This window comes from the organism of the source record quoted next, unplaced genomic scaffold (assembly GCF_019419815.1).
Source record: "Pyrus x bretschneideri cultivar Hongxiangsu unplaced genomic scaffold, Pyrus_bretschneideri_v1 Contig10, whole genome shotgun sequence".
Lineage (NCBI taxonomy): Eukaryota > Viridiplantae > Streptophyta > Magnoliopsida > Rosales > Rosaceae > Pyrus > Pyrus x bretschneideri.
This window is the reverse complement of record NW_025999391.1, coordinates 1,422,568-1,444,264: the sequence shown is the minus strand read 5'-3', so window position 1 is coordinate 1,444,264 and position 21,697 is coordinate 1,422,568. Positions and strand designations below refer to the sequence as shown.

The 21,697-nt window shown below is 38.7% G+C and overlaps 1 protein-coding gene across 1 annotated transcript; it reads right to left on the bottom strand.

The window, feature by feature from the left end:
- Positions 1–19,985: 19,985 nt before the first annotated feature.
- On the bottom strand, positions 19,986–21,471 carry LOC125480681. The gene is made up of 5 exons (XM_048591710.1): positions 21,027–21,471; positions 20,885–20,930; positions 20,597–20,737; positions 20,251–20,315; positions 19,986–20,163 (listed from the first exon to the last, which is right to left on the bottom strand). Exons 2-5 carry the CDS (start codon positions 20,923–20,925, stop codon positions 20,102–20,104), a joined length of 309 nt encoding a protein of 102 aa, XP_048447667.1. The 5' UTR covers positions 20,926–20,930; positions 21,027–21,471; the 3' UTR covers positions 19,986–20,101.
- Positions 21,472–21,697: the final 226 nt, after the last annotated feature.

Here is a 21,697-nt window from a genome sequence, read left to right as displayed (position 1 = left end):
ATGTATTCAGTTTTTCACTTATATTATAATAAGTAAATTAGTAAGATTGCGTGTCAGTGTGACTGTTACGCAATAAATGTTGCCCAATCAAAGTCCCAATTCAAGTTTCCAACTTCTTTGTAACTCAGTAAAACTCCACCAACAAAACACCTCTTATGCCTTCTTAAGTACCTTCTAATTCAAGGGATTCAAAAGAAAATCACAAGATTACATGAATTAGTTAGTTGTACTTATTTATTATTATTATTTTTTTTTTGATCAAACGATAAATTTATTAAATTAAAAAATCATTAAAATTTGAACTCATATCATGATGTAAGAGCAATACTACTCTCCACTGATAAAAAGTCATTTGCGAGACGTATTACCTATTGGGGAAACAAAAGAATATAACTAGGCTATTAATTTGAATTTCGAGGTTTGATCCATTTATTCTGTGTGGGGTTATACCATTCAACTTGGTACCAGAATTTGCATGTGGATTTGTAAACCCTAAAAAGCTGTGCTTCGTGCATGGCAATTCTGTCTCTTCCATCTTCCTCTTTTCTTTTCTTTTTCCTGTTAACAAATATGTTTGATGGATTTTATTTCAGTGTCCAAATCCAAACCATACATACCCCCGAAATATTTATCAATGACTTATGTTGTCGGACTGTAGATTTTACTTAATAATCTACTATTCGTTCGTAGTCTATCAACTTCATAAGCAAATTTATGAGAATGGTAATATCACTCTCTGCAAAGATGAGAGACAAGTAACAATATCTTTTCCATTTCTTTGGGCAGAATATTAAACAATTAAAGTATTGTTTAGGTTGTAGTTTACATATCTAGTTTCTCTAAAATAAGGAAAACTAATGAAAATGACTTGAAAACTTTGAATTTTAACGAGAATGACAGAATAAATGGTAAAGTGAATAGTACCAGAATTGACTTTTTAGTGTAAAAATATGGTTTTTCGTTAAAATAAACAGTACTAAGGCCTTTTTGTTAAACTTCCTGTAAAATATGATGGTTGTGTTTATTTTCAAACTTGAACTAGGCAGTTGACCTAACAGCCTTAAGTAATGCATGTATTTAGGCAAAAGAGCATAGCCAACCCATGCTTTAGAGCATCTCTAGTATTGAGTGTACGTGGAGATCTACCGCGATTTAATTACTTTTTTTAGTGATGAATCTCCATTTAACTAAGTGAACCAAAAATTCTTTTACATCTCGTTTTTTCAATACAGTAATGTAAAAGAAGAGCTAAAACTAGCTTTAGCTTCTCCCATTGAAGATGCTCTTACAACATCTTAAAACGACACTGATAAAAGTGTCCATTGCAGATGTGTTGGTTACATAATTAAAGAAGATGATTAAGATGGGTATGAATGTCTTGAGATCTGAATGCATGTGTTCAAATGGCATTAAGGATGGATGTTGACAAGTTTTTTCGTGGACTTTGCAATGCTAATTTTAATTTTCATGTGAAGATTTTCAGTGTACCATCCATGCTTTCTTCTGAAGCAAAGATATGGAAAATACCTAATTAGGTGGGGGTCTATGGTTAATGTTGTAGGGATCCTTGCCTTTCAAGGTGACCAAATATAATGTGCACTAATTATGAGGGAAAAAAGCAAAGTAGCTAGAAAATTAAGAGGGAGGTTAGTGATCACACTCTCGGTTTTGTTCTTCTGCATCCCATTTCTCTTGTTTTTGTCGACTGATTTTTATTTATTTTTTATTTAATTGTAAGACTAAAAAATAAAAGAAGAATGCAGAAATATATAGGAGAGTGCGGAAATCATTTATAGATTGTTTCAGTTTAATGACCTCATCATGCTCGAGATCAAATCTTCAACACCTAAAATTGGTGTGGACTGTGGCCTCTCTGTGACCCCAATTGTTGTTTGACACATATTAAATTTATAACAATAAAATTAAGAAAAATTAAGTACATAAATATGTATTAGTTATTAATTGAGATCATAGAAAGATCACATCCATTTTGAATGCAGAAGATTTGATCTTATGATACTCACTGGCCCTGCAACCAAGCAATTCCTTGTATTAAATTCGTGGTGGTTGAAAGGTTAATAGCCAATCCACCCACCTCATCATACTTGTTGAAAGATACACACACACATTTTATAGAATATATTGATATATATTAGCATAAAGTTTTGTTGTAGGCCCTGTCATGGCACTTCATAGATTATGCTAAATGAATCAATGTTCGAGAAAACAATTAATTTTTTTGAAAAAGGATCAAGGGGAAATTAGTGAGAGACAATGTGGGGAAGGTAAAGAAGTAAATGAGCATTCTTTATCTAAATCATAATTTAATTAATTAGTTAAGTACATACTTTAGGTGGTCGGTTTGAATGATTTGAATTTTGAATTGGGAGAAGGACTGATCACCAGCTCCACAATAAGTGCTAATTTGCTTTGATTCAAAGTTTTGTTTTGTAATTTGCAGTTAGGTGGTTATGCCTCTCCTTTTTCTCTCCTTTTTCTATGTTTTTCTGTTTGTTGTTTTGTTGCGATTCCTGCCTTCAAGTCAAGAAAATAAAAAACAAACCGAGGCTCCATTTGAATCGAAATAAGGAGCAAACGGTTTTTTTAAAGTCGTTCTCAATTTACTTGTTTTGAGTTGGAATAAGCTGCAATATTTGTACGCACAAACTTCACTTCTTGTGAGATATTGTAGATTTGATTTTGTTAATTAAAAACTTAGGACTTCGGTTGCAGAAGTAAATGCTCTTAAACACTAGCACTACAAGCCTTTTGCATCGTCGATGAACAAAATTTTCATTTTGATCAAAAAAATTATGATACATTCAAGGATGCTTCTTGGTGTCAAATGTCGATTTTGTATAATGGTATAAAATTTTTACTTCACTAAAGATGTTGAGTTTAAATCTCATCGACATTTGTTCTTAATCAAACACAAGATAAAAAAAACCCCTTGCCTATCAAGACAAATGTAGTGACAAGGTAGCTACCAATTGTTTGGGTGACCAAACCCTTAGGCTCAGTCCCTATCAATTTAAGTGAAGGAAGATGTTGCTCTTATTTATGAGAAAGAAAAAAAAAAGAGGAAGATTCTTCACTAAATGTTATTTAATAACTACTAAACTTTGTGGAAAAATCCCAATTATCTGATTATTTAATTAAGCTTAATACACTTAAAATGCAAATCAATACAAATTTGAGTAGCACATGGGACCCACTCCATGAGTGCATGTGCATGAACGACCAGCCCACCTGCTGCTCCTAGTCTCCAATCAACATCTCTACATCGGGCTCCGTATCAAGATACCTTGGTCCCTTCCACCTTTAATTAAGACCCTAATCAATTGCTAATTGACATGATTTGTTTGGTCCTAGAAAATTACATAGGATTAATTTGTAATTTGCAAGCATGTGAAGACCTAGAGCAATGTCGACCAACGTGCTTGTGCTTGGAATTATGATCCTTAATGACATTTACATTATGATATTTTAATACAAACGTCGGTTAAATCAATTATCAGGCCAACTTAAACGTCTATTTATATATAAGTTTGAATCTCTTTTAGTAACTTAAGATAGTTTAGAATATGATGGATTTTACCACTTCTTTGTCTTCTTTCTTAAAATTCGTAATCAAATAGATAAACGTACTACGGAAGCATGTACAATTTTTCAATCTTTCTCAAAGTTTTCAAGGCACTCACAAAGTGCAGCACATGATGAAAAATAGAAGAAAACTTGAAGGCAGCAAATTCTTTGACCACTTCTACCAATAAATTAAGACAAAAATTGTTCCTGATTGGCAAAATAAATAGAACAATTCTCCAATTATTGTTAACACTGATAAACAATTAAATGTCAGCTTGGAACATACTCTGCAATTTTAAATCTATAAAAACATGTATTGGCAATAATCTTACAAAATTTTGTTGCAGATCTTCAGTGGCCAAAGCCAGACAGGTCTACGAATCTTGTTTGCTCCATTCCTTGGTGCACAATTACTTCCCCAGAATCGAAACTCAACGTTAATTTAGCCAACATGTTTAGAATTACTGCAAACAAGGCTCAGAATCTGTTAGACAAATAAGGAATATGGTTGGAGTCCTTGTGTAATTGTATATAATATTATTCACTATTGGAACTACTAGCCGTCCTACAGCCGTCCTACCTTGTCCTACCTACACACTAGCCGTCCTACAGCCGTCAAGTCGTCCTACAGCCGTCCTACCTTGTCCTACCTACACACTAGGACGACTACCTTGTCCTACCTACATACTTGTATCATGTATATATATCCTTGTAATCTTGTAGAGAAAGATAATGAGAAAAAAAGCATTCTCTTCCATTTTTTCCACATTCACGTATCAATAACAAATATATTTTTTAGCCTACATACCTTTTTCTACATGGTATACAGAGCAGGTTTATAACCCTAGCCCTAATTTTTTTTCGGCAGCTTTCTCTGCCGTTCCCATGGCTGACTCTTCTTCTTCCGATAGTGTTTTTTCCCTTCATCATTCCGACCACCCGAATCTTGTCCTTGTATCCAAGAAGTTGAATGGTGATAACTACACATCCTGGGCCCGTGGCATGCAGCTTTCCTTGAGTGCCAAGAATAAACTTGGTTTCATCATTGGCGATATCCAAGAACCTTCTTCCTCCGACGACCCTGATGCTCACGCGGCTTGGCGTCGTTGCAATGACATAATTCTCTCTTGGCTTCTGCATTCCTTGGAACCTGACCTTCAAGAATCTGTGCTTTTTTCCACCTCTGTCCAAGCTGTATGGGATGATCTTCGCGAACGCTTGATAAGAGCATATTCATGCGACTTAATTAGCTTGTTCTCGTGCATTTATGTTGTGTTTACTTATCTATTTCAGTGTTTAAGGCCACTTTTGTATATTTTCAGATTATAAGGCCAAAGTGTGCAAGAAGATGAAAATTGGAGCCTTTTGGAGCGAAAGAGGAATGAATGAGTTGAAGACGTGAAGAAACGACGAATTCCTACTCCAACGATGAATTCTTACCAAAACGAGGAATCCTACTCAAACAAGCCACAATAATCTTGCAGCCGCACCCATCCATATCACCCATTCTACCCTATTTTTCTCCCAGCCATACCTTCCAAATTGACGCTAATTCCCCTACTTTTCATTCATATCATGCAGCACCACAAAACCTAATTAATTCATACTTAAGCCGTAGCCACCATGATCCCATTGCCATTTATTTATTCTGCCACCTTTTTATATTTTTCTCCCATTTTTCTCCACTATCCACCCAAAACCGAGCACCATATCCCATTCATTCATTTGTTTAACATCCAGCCGCATTTCCCATTTTCCCATTCATTATTCATGCCATTGATTATTCATTCCATTACCTTCTCCCACCATCCGCACTATCCCATTATCTTCCACTAATTATCCATTAAGCCATGCACTACCAAAAACAAATCAGCCACCATCCATTTCAACACCATTCCACCCACACCACTTCCCATTATCCCATTATTTATCCCCAAAACCGTGCATTGCCATTAACCCTAATCCTCTAATATATTATTTATCCACCATTCCACTCACCCTAATGATTCAGCACCATAATTCCATTTTCTCCTTTGTGCCGTATCCACCATCACCAAAAAACCCATTCATGCCATTTTATTATTCTAAGCCATTCACTCCATTTTTTTTATCCCATTAACCCACCATCATCCGTAGCCAATATAACCCTAATTCCATATATTCTCTTAGGAGGCCGTGATTTTTCCACCAATTCATTCAGCCATTTTTTTTATTCCCTCAATTCATTCCAAAGCCGTGCCTTCCAGCCACCATACCAACCTTCCTCCATCACTCCAACACCTTGCCGCACCACCAATCCTCCCTAAATCCATCCCCAACCCAAAATAACATCCAAATCATCCATTTAACCACACTGCCGCAGAAGGAGAAGAGGAAAGAGGAGCTTCGACGCGCACCAATTCACGTGAATTCGTTGGGCGTTCTAGGTGTAATCAATCCTTTGTGCTTTATGTTTAAATTCATTTGTAATTCTCTTTTTGTGAACATGAGAGGCTAAATCCCCCTAGTTAGCTAGGGGGTGATTCGAAACCATGTTTATGCTTGCAATATGAATTGATTATATTTGGATTGAAATTTCATAAGTTGTGAATTCAATTTGTTTAACTATTTGATTGATATCCTATTTATGTATGTTTATTAAGAATGAACGCTTAATTTTCATGCATGAATATGACGCTAGAATATAAGTGAATTTCACCTAATAGTTATGAACTTATATTCACAAGTAGTGGAGGTTGCTTATAAACAATCGCGTTAAATAAATTCTTGGCATAAGTTTCATGCAATCATAGTAACGAATGCCTTGTCAATGCTTATGGTTTTCAAAGAACGTAATGATTCTTACTTGTATCTCTATTATGCAATCATGTAGGGGACTTGTGGGAAATGTTTTGGGTTGTCGTATGCAATCATCCAATTCAATAACGTTAGGAAAATCTGAGGGTTAATTAGTGCAATCACGGTTAACCTGGGGCGTTGAGAATTCATGGTTTATTGAAATACAATTAGAAATCTTTTTATTATGCAAGTGTAACATGTGTGGAGATGAACCCCTTGGCTAGCATCCATTCATTCCATTTCGTCAATTTCATATTTACAATTTGTTTTCTTTACAATCTATCCATTTTAGTTTAAATTCGTCCAAAGTCAATCCCCCCATATTTTGTTTAAGTCTTAGTCTTAATCTTTCTTATTTTTAGTTTTGAATTCTTCGAGTTTAGTATAGTGTTTTAGTTTGTGTTTTTACGTTTTTGAGTCAAATCCAAGTGATTAACAATCCCTCCTAATCCCTGGTCCAGAACGATCCCTACTTATACACTTCACTACAATTGACAAAAAGAGGGTTTAATTTGTGCGCGTATAAAACTCGCATCAAATTTTGGCGCCGTTGCCGGGGATTAGCAACTTTGCTAATCCCTTGGTTCTTTTATTTTCGTTTAGTTTGTTTTCGTTTTAGTTTCTAACTTAGTTTTATTTTCTTTGTTTGATGTTACTTTTGATATTTGCTTTAGTTCTTTTTCTTTGATTTTAGGTGCTTGAGAAGTAAGACATGGATGTTGCTAGCATTCAAGCTCAATTGGCAAATCTTACTTCTCAATTGTCGCAGATTGCTGAAAGGACCACAATACAAAATGTCCCTACATTTAGTGCGTCTTATAGGCAAGGATACCAAGCCAATCAATATCCACAAAGCGATTGGAGTGATCATTCAAACTCTATGTGGTGGAAAGCTCAACAAGTTCAACATGAAGCATATTGGCAGCCATATGAGGAGTTCTGTTCAAGACCTATGCAGCCGCCACAACCTTATATGCAATATGCTCAATCAAACTCAGGTTCGTCAATAGATTATAATCAAATTCTTAATGAATTAAACTCTTTGGTGCAGGGTTCACAAAATCAAGCTAAGGAGACTCACCAAGAAACATATTGGCAACCATATGAGGATTCATATGCACCACCACAGCCTTCCCCTCAATCTTCACATCCAAATTCAGGTATATCAAATTATTTTAAGGAAGTTATTCAACAACTGAATTCTGTGGAGCAGGGCAGGGAAGCTCAACCATTTCAACAAAACGCATTTTGGCGACCAATTGAGGATTTCTATCAAGCAAAAAAGTTGGCTGAGTGGAACAGTCAATTTAGGCAGAATGCAGAATGCATGGAACAAATTCAAGAACAAATGGTTGAAGATGAGCCCATGGATGAATTGCTACTGCTCGAAGAGGAGGAGGATGCACAAGGCACGGCAAGGGAAGAACAACCCTTGCTGCAACCTCCCAATATTCCTACACCACCCCATTCAAGTAAGGTTGTTCCAAATTTAATTATTTCTAACTTTGTTCCCCCAAATGCACCCTTCCCTGGCAGGTTCATGCAATCCATGAAAGATGAGGGGAAGAAAGACATCTTGGACACCTTTCCAACAATTCACGAGGAAAAAGTGGTTGAGGAGCATCTTGAATTCATAAAGGAGGAAATTGGAGTGGATCACACAGCCACAACCTTCAAAATGTCCAATCTAAATGAAAACATCCCTTGTGCATTTGTTGAATGTGCTGCGACTTTAGAGCCAATATTGCAGCCCATAGGTAAGCCACCAACTCAAATTCCAATTCCCACTTCAATTAATCGTGTGTTACATTCTTCATTGCAGGCACCTACTCAAATCCAATTTGGTGAAAGAGTTTACATGGATCTTAGGACAGATCTCTATTCCACTCCATACAAAGATCCAATTCTTGAATGTTTTGAGAAGCATTTCGTGGAGGATGTACTTAAGTTCTTATTGAAGCATGTAGGTAAGCCACCAACTCAAAATCCAAAGTCGTTTTTGACTAATATGTTGTTGATGTCAATAATTAGGGCACCCACTCTTGAAATTCAACCATTGCCGGAACATTTCAAGTATCATCATCCATTCAATGATCAACTCCATGCCGTGGGTTCCATTAAGGCAAGATTGTGTTCTTCGTCCGGCTGTACGACGTTAAAGCAAGCGCTACTTGGGAGGCAACCCAATACAGTGAATAAAGCTTGTTTATTGATTTCCGAGTGATTAAAAAAAAAAAAAAAAAAAAAAAAAAAAAAACTTGTTCATTTATTTTTGAGAAATTACAATTGTATCTAAACATGGCAGAAAGATGGAGGCTTCACAAGGGTTGTGTACGTGAGGCCCCATTACATGGCAATACTCTAGGAGCAGGAGGTCTCGGAGCAGAAGGTATCGGAGCGGAAGGCATCGAAGCAGGAGGCACCGAAGATAGATCATTCAAGGCCTCAAACCTTGGTGGAACGCTGGATGACCCAGGAAAGAGGTGCCTCTGGAAGAAAGCTGCAAACCGTTGACGGTCATCAAGCTCATCAAGCTTCCTCTTCATGCCTGTTGAATAATTGTTGGCAAGCACGTGCAAACTTCGGTTCTCGTACTTAAGCTGTTTGATCTCCTGCTTAAGACTCTCCACCTCCGCCATCAAGGATTCAACCTGTCGGGAGCGAGCAAGAAGGCGTTGGCCCATGTTGGACACAGAGCCAGCGCACTGAACGCTAAGAGCCAAGGACTCTTGAACGGCCAACTCATCGGACCGTCCAGAAAGCAGCTGACTGTCTTTGGGAGTGAGGAGGTTCCGAGCCACTATCGTAGCCGTTGTGGGATCCGTCATCACAGAGTCCTCATCTGTAAAAGGGCCATGGGAAGATAAGAAAGACGGGCACCATACCTTACCCTGACGAGACCCGACCGGATCACTGCTTAGACTCAAATCTAAGCAAAGGTTCGATGGGTTGGATGAGCTAGCCATTGTTCACGAAGTTAAAAGAGAAGGAGTGGACAAAGTAGATTTTCAAATGGGCCGGAGACGATTTCTGGGCAATTTTCAAGTGTGCATGCTAGAGGTGATCAATCACCTCTATTAAAGGAGAGGCGTTCACCAATTCAGAATGAAGAGACACCACTCTTCAAAACCGGAATTTCCGGCGTAAAGATCACCAGCTCGTCAGACGCAATCCCAGCTTTTCAGAAGACGCGTGGAAGGCGAGAAATCAGCTGCACACTTTAGCCAACAAATGTGGGAGACAAAGCCGAAAGCTCCCGGCTTTCCAGAAAGCGTGTGCATATTTGTCGAAAACTCCCGGCTTTGCAGAAAACGCGTGCCACTTGTCAAAAGATCTCAGACAGAGCCGTATCCGCGCTACTACGTGTCGTTCAAAAAGCGAAGGGCATCGTTCAGAAATCGAAGGGGCGACTGCTCAGAAATCGAAGAGGCAAATTCAAAGATCGAAGAGTCGTCACTATTTCAAAAAGCCGGATTTGCGGGATCAAAACGTTTGTCGACAACGGTAAAAGAACAGTACCACCACTTGCTATTGAATTCCCTATATATGTCGACCTTCATTTTTTTTGGCAAAGCAGAACTGAAGAAAATGCCCAACTCTTTCTCACCTCTGAGGGCACACTCCCAGCAAAGTCTTTCGAAATACTCCATTCTTTCTTCTTCCCCAAAGATGATACCAGATGCCTGGAGTACAGATGACCCAGGAGGAAACAGCACCACAAATACATGTGCTGATTCATTCACCGCTTCTTCAAAAGCAAAGGTATCTCATATCATCAAGGGCAAAAGCAAAGGTATATCATATCATGCTCTTTCCCTGTCTTTTCCTTTGTCCTTGATATTACTTGCATGGCAAAGTGAAAGAAGCAATCAGCCGGCACTTGGAGTCTATCTGGACTCTATTCCCTGGTTGCTTACCTAGCTTTGCCGAGCTATCCTCTAACCCTCTTCAATACGAATTGGAGAGATTGAACAAAGAAACAGATAAAAGGAGGAAGCTCAGACCTTCGGGGGAGACCAAAGGAAGCCTGCTACCCAGTTCAATAGTAGCACAAAGGAAAATCAACGATGGGAGCAGCGCATTTCAAGAGTAAGCCTGTGGAATCACTCAAGATGAAGCCTCACTGCAATCACCAAGGAGAAGATGGAATTTACACTCCATAACCAGATTTGCATCTCTAAAACTCTTCTCTTTGTTAGATACATTCTGCCATGTTTAGTATGTTTAGTTGCTGTTTTATATGTTTTCTTTTGTTTGGTGTGTTTTAAGCTTAAAACATTGAGGACAATGTTTGATTTAAGTGTGGGGGGGGGGTAACTAAGTATGTTGATGCAAATTTGTTGGATTTTATCACCCATAACTTCAAGTATTGATCCTTGCTGTTTTAAAATGTTTTTAAACTGTTTTAATGTGTTTTGACTTAAAAATTCGAAAATCCCATAAAAATTTGAAAAATTGTTATGAAAAACCCAAAAAGAGTTGTTTTTGTGTGTTTGTGTCGTAGGGTACCTTCCAACGCAATGATGAGGATTTGGTTTTTAATTGCATGATGGTTAAAGAAAGTTACAAACATGGAAGGACGTTTGATATACTCTTTGGTTTATGCTTGGTTGTCGTTATAGTTTACGAATTCACATGTAATCACAAATGATAAAAATTAGTTTTTGTAACATGCTTGAAGGAAGGAACTTAAACAAACACTACATCCCTGTGAGACTTGAGCTTAAACGGCGCCAAAATTTGATGCGAGTTTTATACGCGCACAAATTAAACCCTCTTTTTGTCAATTGTAGTGAAGTGTATAAGTAGGGATCGTTCTGGACCGGGGATTAGGAGGGATTGTTAATCACTTGGATTTGACTCAAAAACGTAAAAACACAAACTAAAACACTATACTAAACTCGAAGAATTCAAAACTAAAAATAAGAAAGATTAAGACTAAGACTTAAACAAAATATGGGGGGATTGACTTTGGACGAATTTAAACTAAAATGGATAGATTGTAAAGAAAACAAATTGTAAATATGAAATTGACGAAATGGAATGAATGGATGCTAGCCAAGGGGTTCATCTCCACACATGTTACACTTGCATAATAAAAAGATTTCTAATTGTATTTCAATAAACCATGAATTCTCAACGCCCCAGGTTAACCGTGATTGCACTAATTAACCCTCAGATTTTCCTAACGTTATTGAATTGGATGATTGCATACGACAACCCAAAACATTTCCCACAAGTCCCCTACATGATTGCATAATAGAGATACAAGTAAGAATCATTACGTTCTTTGAAAACCATAAGCATTGACAAGGCATTCGTTACTATGATTGCATGAAACTTATGCCAAGAATTTATTTAACGCGATTGTTTATAAGCAACCTCCACTACTTGTGAATATAAGTTCATAACTATTATGTGAAACTCACTTATATTCTAGCGTCAAATTCATGCATGAAAATTAAGCGTTCATTCTTAATAAACATACATAAATAGGTTATCAATCAAACAGTTAAACAAATTGAATTCACAACTTATGAAACGTAATTAAAAGTAATCAAATCATATTACAAACATAAACATAGTTTCGAATCACCCCCTAGCTAAAGGGGGTTTATTTCCTCATACGTACAAAACAAAGAGAATTGAAATTAAACATTGAAATCAAAGAAACGCCTAAACATTCCAACAACTCAATCTTGAATTGTATGAACATTTAGGCCCTCTTATCTTCCTCTTTATTGTAGCATAAGGTCTAGGGATAGTTGGTTGGGGGGATGGAAGTGTGGAATGGAAATGAAATGGATGAAATGGAGAAAGGAAACTCACGGCAATAATAGGATTTTAAGATTATGGTGCGGATTCCCTCCTAAACATGAATGAGTGATAGGTATATATAGGTGGAAGTGCATGGATTGATGAAGATTAGTGGGAAATAATGGCAATGCACGGATGAGCAATATGTAAATGGGATAGTGGATGGAACACGGCTGAAATGGAATGGTGGAGGTAATGCACGGATGGAATAGGATAATGGGAAGTGGTGTGGGTGGAATGGTGGGAAGGTATAATGGTATATTAGGGTGATGGAATGGTGGAGGTAATGCACGGATGGAATATTATGGAATATTGGCTTATGGTGGCTGAATCATTATTAGTTTATTAGCCCTAATGGCAATGGACGGTTTATGGAATGAGATATAGTGGATGATTTAAAAATGGGAAGTGATGGTTAGGTGGAATGGTGGATGAATCATTAGGGTTAGTGCCATGCACGGATTGATTTCTTTTTGGTTTATTAGGGTTAATGGCTGATTTGTTATAGGTTAGTGCATGGAATATTTGGTTAGAAAAATGGCAGATTATTTTAGGGTGAATGGATGCCACGGATGGAATATTATATTAGGGTTATGTGGATGGTGAATGGGATGAATAATGGGATGGTGGATGTAGTTATAATAAAATGAAAGGTAATGCACAGCTTAGGAGGAAAATTGTGTGATGCATTGTTTTGGACGTCCATTCCTCGTGCTCTATTTGCATACACCACATTTTGCATACACCACATTCCAGCTCAGGTTTGCTCCAAAAGCTCCAAATTGCATCATTTCATGTAATATGTCCTTTAAACCTGAAAACACATGAACGTAGCTTAAAAGATTACTTTAACGAAGAAAACATAACAAAAATGCATAAGAACTAGCTAACTAAGGCGCATAAATATGCTCCTATCAAATTCCCCCACACTTAGCTTTTGCTAGTCCTCGAGCAAAACAAACAAAAGAAAGAAAAACAAAACGAAACAAACTAACCAAAACCAAAAACTAAACCTTCCAATGTTCGCCTCAGGGATTTCCAATGCACATGACATGTTAAAGATCGTTATCCCTACAGATTTGAGTCCTCTTTACACAAGCACATACTTAATTAAAGCCACTACTCACTTGTTCACAAGTAATCAATTAAAACAATGCTTTGAATGTAGTAACATGCCTTAGAGAATTCCCTCAATTCCTTACAAGATATACACTCTATTTTCACTCAGATTTTCTAACTCCACACCCTAAACTAGTCATATGTGAGAAGATTGATGTAGATATGAAAACGAATGCTCACATATATGTTTCACAACGAATGCAATTTCTAGAGTTAAGAAGCATGTTTAGATATGATCTCATGAATAGAATGCTACTACTTAGATGCGAGAACCAGTGACACCATATGCTCATACCAAATTCATCCTCCACAATTGAAATGCACAACACTCAAGATAGAAGTCAAGGACATATTTCAGGTTTAAAGGACATATTACATGAAATGATGCAATTTGGAGCTTTTGGAGCAAACCTGAGCTGGAATGTGGTGTATGCAAAATGTGGTGTATGCAAATAGAGCACGAGGAATGGACGTCCAAAACAATGCATCACACAATTTTCCTCCTAAGCCGTGCATTACCTTTCATTTTATTATAACTACATCCACCATCCCATTATTCATCCCATTCACCATCCACATAACCCTAATATAATATTCCATCCGTGGCATCCATTCACCCTAAAATAATCTGCCATTTTTCTAACCTAATATTCCATGCACTAACCTATAACAAATCAGCCATTAACCCTAATAAACCAAAAAGAAATCAATCCGTGCATGGCACTAACCCTAATGATTCATCCACCATTCCACCTAACCATCACTTCCCATTTTTAAATCATCCACTATATCTCATTCCATAAACCGTCCATTGCCATTAGGGCTAATAAACTAATAATGATTCAGCCACCATAAGCCAATATTCCATAATATTCCATCCGTGCATTACCTCCACCATTCCATCACCCTAATATACCATTATACCTTCCCACCATTCCACCCACACCACTTCCCATTATCCTATTCCATCCGTGCATTACCTCCACCATTCCATTTCAGCCGTGTTCCATCCACTATCCCATTTACATAATGCTCATCCGTGCATTGCCATTATCTCCCACTAATCTTCATCAATCCATGCACTTCCACCTATATATACCTATCACTCATTCATGTTTAGGGGGGAATCCGCACCATAATCTTAAAATCCTATTATTGCCGTGAGTTTCCTTTCTCCATTTCATCCATTTCATTTCCATTCCACACTTCCATCCCCCCAACCAACTATCCCTAGACCTTATGCTACAATAAAGAGGAAGATAAGAGGGCCTAAACGTTCATACAATTCAAGATTGAGTTGTTGGAATGTTTAGGCGTTTCTTTGATTTCAATGTTTAATTTCAATTCTCTTTGTTTTGTACGTATGAGGAAATAAACCCCCTTTAGCTAGGGGGTGATTCGAAACTATGTTTATGTTTGTAATATGATTTGATTACTTTTAATTACGTTTCATAAGTTGTGAATTCAATTTGTTTAACTGTTTGATTGATAACCTATTTATGTATGTTTATTAAGAATGAACGCTTAATTTTCATGCATGAATTTGACGCTAGAATATAAGTGAGTTTCACATAATAGTTATGAACTTATATTCACAAGTAGTGGAGGTTGCTTATAAACAATCGCGTTAAACATATTCTTGGCATAAGTTTCATGCAATCATAGTAACGAATGCCTCGTCAACACTTATAGTTTTCATGATGCTTAATGATTCTTGCTTGTATCTCTATTATGCAATTCATGTAGGGAACTTGTGAGGAATGCTTTGGATTGTCGTATGCAATCATCCAATTCATTAACTTAAGGAAAACTTGACGGTTAATTTAAGCGGACCTAATTAACCCGGGGCGTTGAGAATTCATGGTTTATTGAAAAGCAATTAGAAATCAGTTTGTATGCAAGTATAACATGTGTGGAGATGAACCCCTTAGCTAGCTTTTCCATCCATTCATTTCCGTCAATTTCGTATTTACAATTTGTTTTCTTTGCAATCTATCCACTTTAGTTTAATCTCGTCCAAACCTAAATCCCCCCCCACATATTTTGTTTAAGTTTTAGTCTTAATCTTTCTTACTTTTAGTTTTGCATTCTTCGAGTTTAGTATAGTGTTTTAAACTTGTTTTTACGTTTTTGAAGTCAAATCCAAGTGGTTAACAATCCCTCCTAATCCCCGGTCCAGAACGATCCCTACTTATACTTATACTACAATTGACAAAAAGAGGGTTTAATTTGTGTGCGTATAATTATCGCATCAACGCTTCTCTCAGAGTAATGCTCCACGCATCTTCCAACTGAACCGGGAACTTGCTACAATTTCTCAAGGTTCTTCTTCTATCTCCGCCTATTTTACTCGCCTGAAAGCTCTCTGGGATGAGCTTGCTTCTTATAATGATGGCTGCACGTGCTCTTGCAACGCCAAGCATGACCGTCAACAACTCATGCAATTTTTAATGGGCCTCAACGAATCCTTTGCTGCTGTTCATGACCAGATTCTTTTAATGAATCCCCTTCCCACTGTTCGTCAGGCCTGTTCCTCGGTGTCTCAAGCTGAAAAACAACGCTCCCTGGGCGTCCTCCGCTCTGTCGATCAACCTGCTGCCATGGCTGTTCGTGGCCCGTCCCGTCCCTCCTCTGCTCGTCCTCCCCTCCACTGCACCTACTGCAATTTTGATTATCATACTCGAGACACCTGCCATAAACTTCATGGCTATCCCGTTGGCCTTCCCCTCCATGGCCAACCGTGGCGACCACTGCGCCGTGCCACTGCTTCCAGTTCTTCCCGCAGCCATGCACCTTCCAGTCCTCCCCGGCAGCCACGGTTTTCTGCTTCCCGGCCCCATAATTTCACCCAGGCCCATCACGTGCAAGGCACCCAGGCCCCCGCCTCCTCTTCTACTCCAGCGACCCACCAAGTGCACGGGGCCCAGCCCACTTTGCATGACTTGCAGCTTGCCATGCCTGACCTCTCTGCCGAGCAGCACTCCCGTGTTCTAGCTGCTCTACGTGACACCACCACCCCTCCTCAGGCCAATGCCGTGCTCACTACTGATTTTGCCCAAGGTTTGTTACCTGTCACCTCTCGTCGTGGTCAATGGATTCTTGACAGTGGTGCTACGGATCATATTACTTCTTCCGCCTCATGTTTGGTTAATCGTTCTCCTTCACATTTGCCGCCTGTTTCTTTGCCTAGTGGTGCTTCCGCTCCCATTACTTTTACCGGCACTCTTCCTTTAAATTCATCAGTTACTTTGAAGGATGTTTTATGTGTCCCTAATTTCCGAGTGGACCTTTTATCGGTTGGTAAACTTACAGCTGGATTATCGTGTTCCATAACCTTCTTTCCTTCTTGGTGTGTTTTGCAGGACTTGGTTTCGAAGGCGATGATTGGTGTGGGTAAGCGACGTGGCGATCTGTATTACCTTGTGGGCCTTACCTCTTCTCTCCCCACCCGTCAACCTCTCTGCAACATCATTACCATCCCCTCCTCCCTCTGGCATAGGCGTCTTGGTCACCCCTCCTCCACTCGTTTGCAAGCTTTAGCATCTAGCTCTCTTAATTGTACTTTTGATTCTAGTCATATTTGTGATGTTTGTCCGTTGACAAAACAAACTCGTCAACCTTTTCTTTTGAGTTCAATTTCATCAACTTTCCCTTTTGCTTTAATTCATTGTGATATTTGGGGCCCGAATCGTCAATCTTCTCTTTCTGGTGCTCATTATTTCTTAACCATTGTGGATGATTTTTCTCGCTTTACGTGGGTTTTCCTCATGAAACATAAATCCGACACTCAACAATTAATTAAGGATTTTTTTGCTTATGTCACTACCTAATTCCGCACTACCATCCAATGCATTCGTACTGACAATGGTGGTGAATTTTTATCTCTTCGTAGTTTTTTCTCTGATCATGGGGTGCTTTTACAAACTTCTTATGTTTATACCCCCCAAACAAAATGGCGTTGTTGAAAGAAAACATCGTCATCTTCTTGAAACCGCTCGCGCCCTTCGTTTTCAATCCCATCTTCCTATCAAGTTTTGGGGGAAATGTGTTCTTACCGCTACTTATCTCATCAATCGTCTCCCTACCTGTCTTCTCCATCATAAATCCCCATTTGAGGTTCTCTTTTCGAAAACCCCATCTTATGACCACTTCCGCGTCTTTGGTTGTCTGGCATATGCCACCTCTGTCACTCCCACCACCAAATTTTCCCCTCGGGCTCATCGTTGCATTTTTCTCGGTTATCCTCATGGACAAAAGGCCTATACCCTTTACGATCTCGACAATCACCGCATTTTCACTAGTCGAGACGTCATCTTTCACGAAACTATTTTCCCTTATGCCGTTTCTCACCCTCCTATCCCATCCTCTTCGCCTACCCTACCCATCCCACCCCCTCTGGACTTTACATATAACCCACCCCTTCCTGCCCCGACGCCTCACCCTCCTCCACCTTCTTCCCCTTCCACACCTCCCACAGATTCCCTTGCTGCCCCATTACCCGTTCCTCCCCATGCCCCTTTACCCACGGACATCCCTACCCCCCCACTACCTACCAATCCTCCCCTTCCCCGCACCTCTTCCCGTGCCCATAAACTTCCATCCTATTTAAAAGACTACGTTTGCTCGCAGGTGATTCTGCCATCCCACCCATCTTCGACTTCGCAACCCGGTTCTACACAAGGTACGCGATATCCACTTTGTAATTTTCTCTCTTATCACCGTTACTCTCCCAAGCATTTTTCTTACATTAACTCTGTCAGTCGGACTGTGGAGCCTTCCTCCTTTGCCGAGGCTGCCACTGACCCCAATTGGCAACGTGCTATGACTGAGGAGCTTCAAGCTTTACATGCTAATGGTACTTGGACTTTAACTTCCTTGCCCCCTGGCAAAATTCCCATTGGTTGTAAGTGGGTGTACAAACTCAAGCACAATTCCGACGGCTCTATTGACCGCTACAAAGCTCGTTTGGTTGCTAAAGGCTTCACTCAGGCTGAAGGTATTGATTATCATGACACTTTTTCTCCTACTGCTAAGATGATTACGGTGCGTTGTCTTCTTGCTCTTGCTGCTAGTCATTCTTGGTCTCTTCATCAGCTTGATGTTAATAATGCTTTCTTACATGGTGACTTACATGAAGAAATCTATATGTCTCCTCCTCCTGGTCTTCGGCGACAGGGGGAGAATCTTGTGTGTCGCCTTCACAAGTCACTTTATGGTCTTAAGCAGGCTTCTCGCCAATGGTTTGCCAAATTCACTAGTGCCATCATTTCTGCCGGTTTTCAACAATCCAAAGCTGACTATTCATTGTTCACTAAAAAGTCTGGTATTTCTTTCACAGCTTTGCTCATTTATGTGGATGATATTGTGATTACAGGCAATGATGCTAGTGCCATTAATTCTCTGAAGTCTTTCCTCCGTGATCATTTTCGGATAAAAGACCTTGGTGATTTAAAATATTTTTTGGGTATTGAGGTTTCTCGTTCCAAACAAGGGATTTATATTTCTCAACGCAAGTATGCATTAGAGATTCTCAAGGACTATGGTTTTTTGGGAGCACGACCCAGTGCTTTTCCTATGGATGACACAAAATTATCTGATAAAGGAGAACTTCTCAAGGATCCTGAAAAGTATCGATGATTAGTAGGTCGGTTAATATATCTCACTATCACTCGGCCGGATATCACCTATTCTGTGCATGTTCTAAGCCGTTTTATGCACGAGCCAAGGATATCTCATATGGATGCTGCGCTTCGTATTGTTCGTTATTTGAAGGCTACTCCAGGTCAAGGTTTATTATTTCGTTCTGACAACCAGACCAAGTTAACTGCGTTTTGTGATTCTGATTGGGCAGGTTGCCCTATCACTCGCCGTTCGACTACTGGGTATTGTGTATTCTTGGGCGGTTCTTTGATTTCTTGGCGGACGAAACGACAGAAAACCGTTTCGCTCTCTTCAGCAGAGGCGGAATATAGGGCCATGGCAGGTGCTTGTTGCGAGATAGTTTGGCTTCGTTTTTTGTTGAAGGATTTGAACATTCCTTTGGATGGTCCTTCCATTTTATTTTGTGATAATCAAGCAGCGTTACATATAGCTGCCAATCCTGTTTTTCATGAACGAACTCGTCACATTGAGATGGATTGTCACTTTATACGAGATAAGATTGTAGATGGCACAATAGAGACCAAGCATGTGGGTACGGCACAACAGTTGGCAGACTTGTTTACCAAACCTCTTGGGAAAGAAAAGTTTTCGGGTATGTTACGCAAGTTGGGAGTTCTTGACATCCACTCTCCAACTTGAGGGGGAGTGTTAGACAAATAAGGAATATGGTTGGAGTCCTTGTGTAATTGTATATAATATTATTCACTATTGGAACTACTAGCCGTCCTACAGCCGTCCTACCTTGTCCTACCTACACACTAGCCGTCCTACAGCCGTCAAGTCGTCCTACAGCCGTCCTACCTTGTCCTACCTACACACTAGGACGGCTACCTTGTCCTACCTACACACTTGTATCATGTATATATATCCTTGTAATCTTGTAGAGAAAGATAATGAGAAAAAAAGCATTCTCTTCCATTTTTTCCACATTCACGTATCAATAACAAATATATTTTTTAGCCTACATACCTTTTTCTACAGAATCCTTCGTCCGAGCTTATGTAATCGAATTCCATCATGTTTAATGTGGCCGGCTTTGTTTTTCCTGCCAAAGTATTCTCCTTTTCGTTTTTCATTCTTTTTACATCCATTTGATGGTTTCTGATGACTCTGGATGGATCCGTAGTTGTAGCAGATGGTTTCCTGAGGGACAAACAAATCTTGAGTGACGAGGAAAATGAACAACTTGCATTTACAAATTGCAAAAGGATCACATCATCATAAACTTACTTGTGACCGCAGCCAGAAACCTTAATCCTTGGGAGTGTGTATTTGTAGTCACTTTACTTCCATCGCTGTTCATACAAGGTGCTAAACAAATCATTCGACAAAATTATATAAACCTTCATCAACAAATTGCATGTGTTACATGTCTGTGTATATATGAATGTAATTCTGTTCTCCTGTTTCTAAAAGACGGTGGATTAAGATAAAATTTATACAATGATAAGGCATTCTACCATTGGCAAGTAAAGAGCATTGGCTGCATTGGTTCAACAGTATATATGTATATATACATATATAAACACACACACATATATAATTATATATAAAGCCTATGCTGTCTATGACAAACCTTAGCGCCTTTTTTAGCCCCTCCACGGACAATAGCTTCAATGGCTGCTTAGTCTTGCCTGAGTTTGATATGTTAGATAGAGGATCAACCAAATAAATTCCTTCTGAATTCGAGGGACTCCGAAATGCTGTTCTCAAGTTCCTGGTAGCATTAGAATGTATATAAGCAAACAATTTGTAGGACCAATTTGAAGAAACTAAAACATATTATACAGAATGGGTTCATAGCAAAACACAAATGTGAACTGTGAAGTCTAGATTAAAGAGAATCAGATATTCTGAAACCTACCCCCCGTTGAGCTCAGTTCGCATTGAGGAATATTTCTGCATTCTTTCTGAGAAATTAGAGAAACAATAAATATCAATTAGCAAGTTTTCCTTGAAAATGGATCAGATCAGGCAAACAAAGATTAAGGCACACAATTGCTTACCGATTTGTGAAATTTACAATATATCCAACGACGTCTGAGATAAAAAAAGGAATAAATGTTAAAAACATCAAGAAATAATGGAACAGAAACTACTGGAGTATAGATGCATAATGATGCAAATTGAGCATCTCAAAACTCAATCGGTTGGATAAAAACAGAGGCATGGAGAGTGTTTGAAGTCACTGTAGAATTGCTCGTGGTTCAGAAAAATATAACTTTTCTACTTGGTTACATATATATATATATATATATATATATATATATATATATAACATCTATCTGATGCAACTTATTATGCAATTTGCCAAAATAGAGTTAATTTCTTGATATTTTCATCTCCCAATCGGAGGATTTATATAGGAATACAAGCAATGATGATCAGGTATGAAACCAGTACAAGAAGTCAAAAAAAACTGCTATGAAACTACTATATTAATTACAATGGATTTCATGTCTGATTTCCTAATTCTTTAGTCAACAATGGCTGATTCTTTAGTCAACAATGGCTGATTCTTTAGTCAACAATGGTTGTTTCAGTTAACACTCCCCCTCAAGTTGGTGCATAAATATCTCGAATGCCCAACTTGCTGAGTGAAAGATGGAAAATCCTACTTGACACTGCCTTTGTTAAAATATCTGCTAGCTGGTTATCACTCTTCACATAAGGCAAG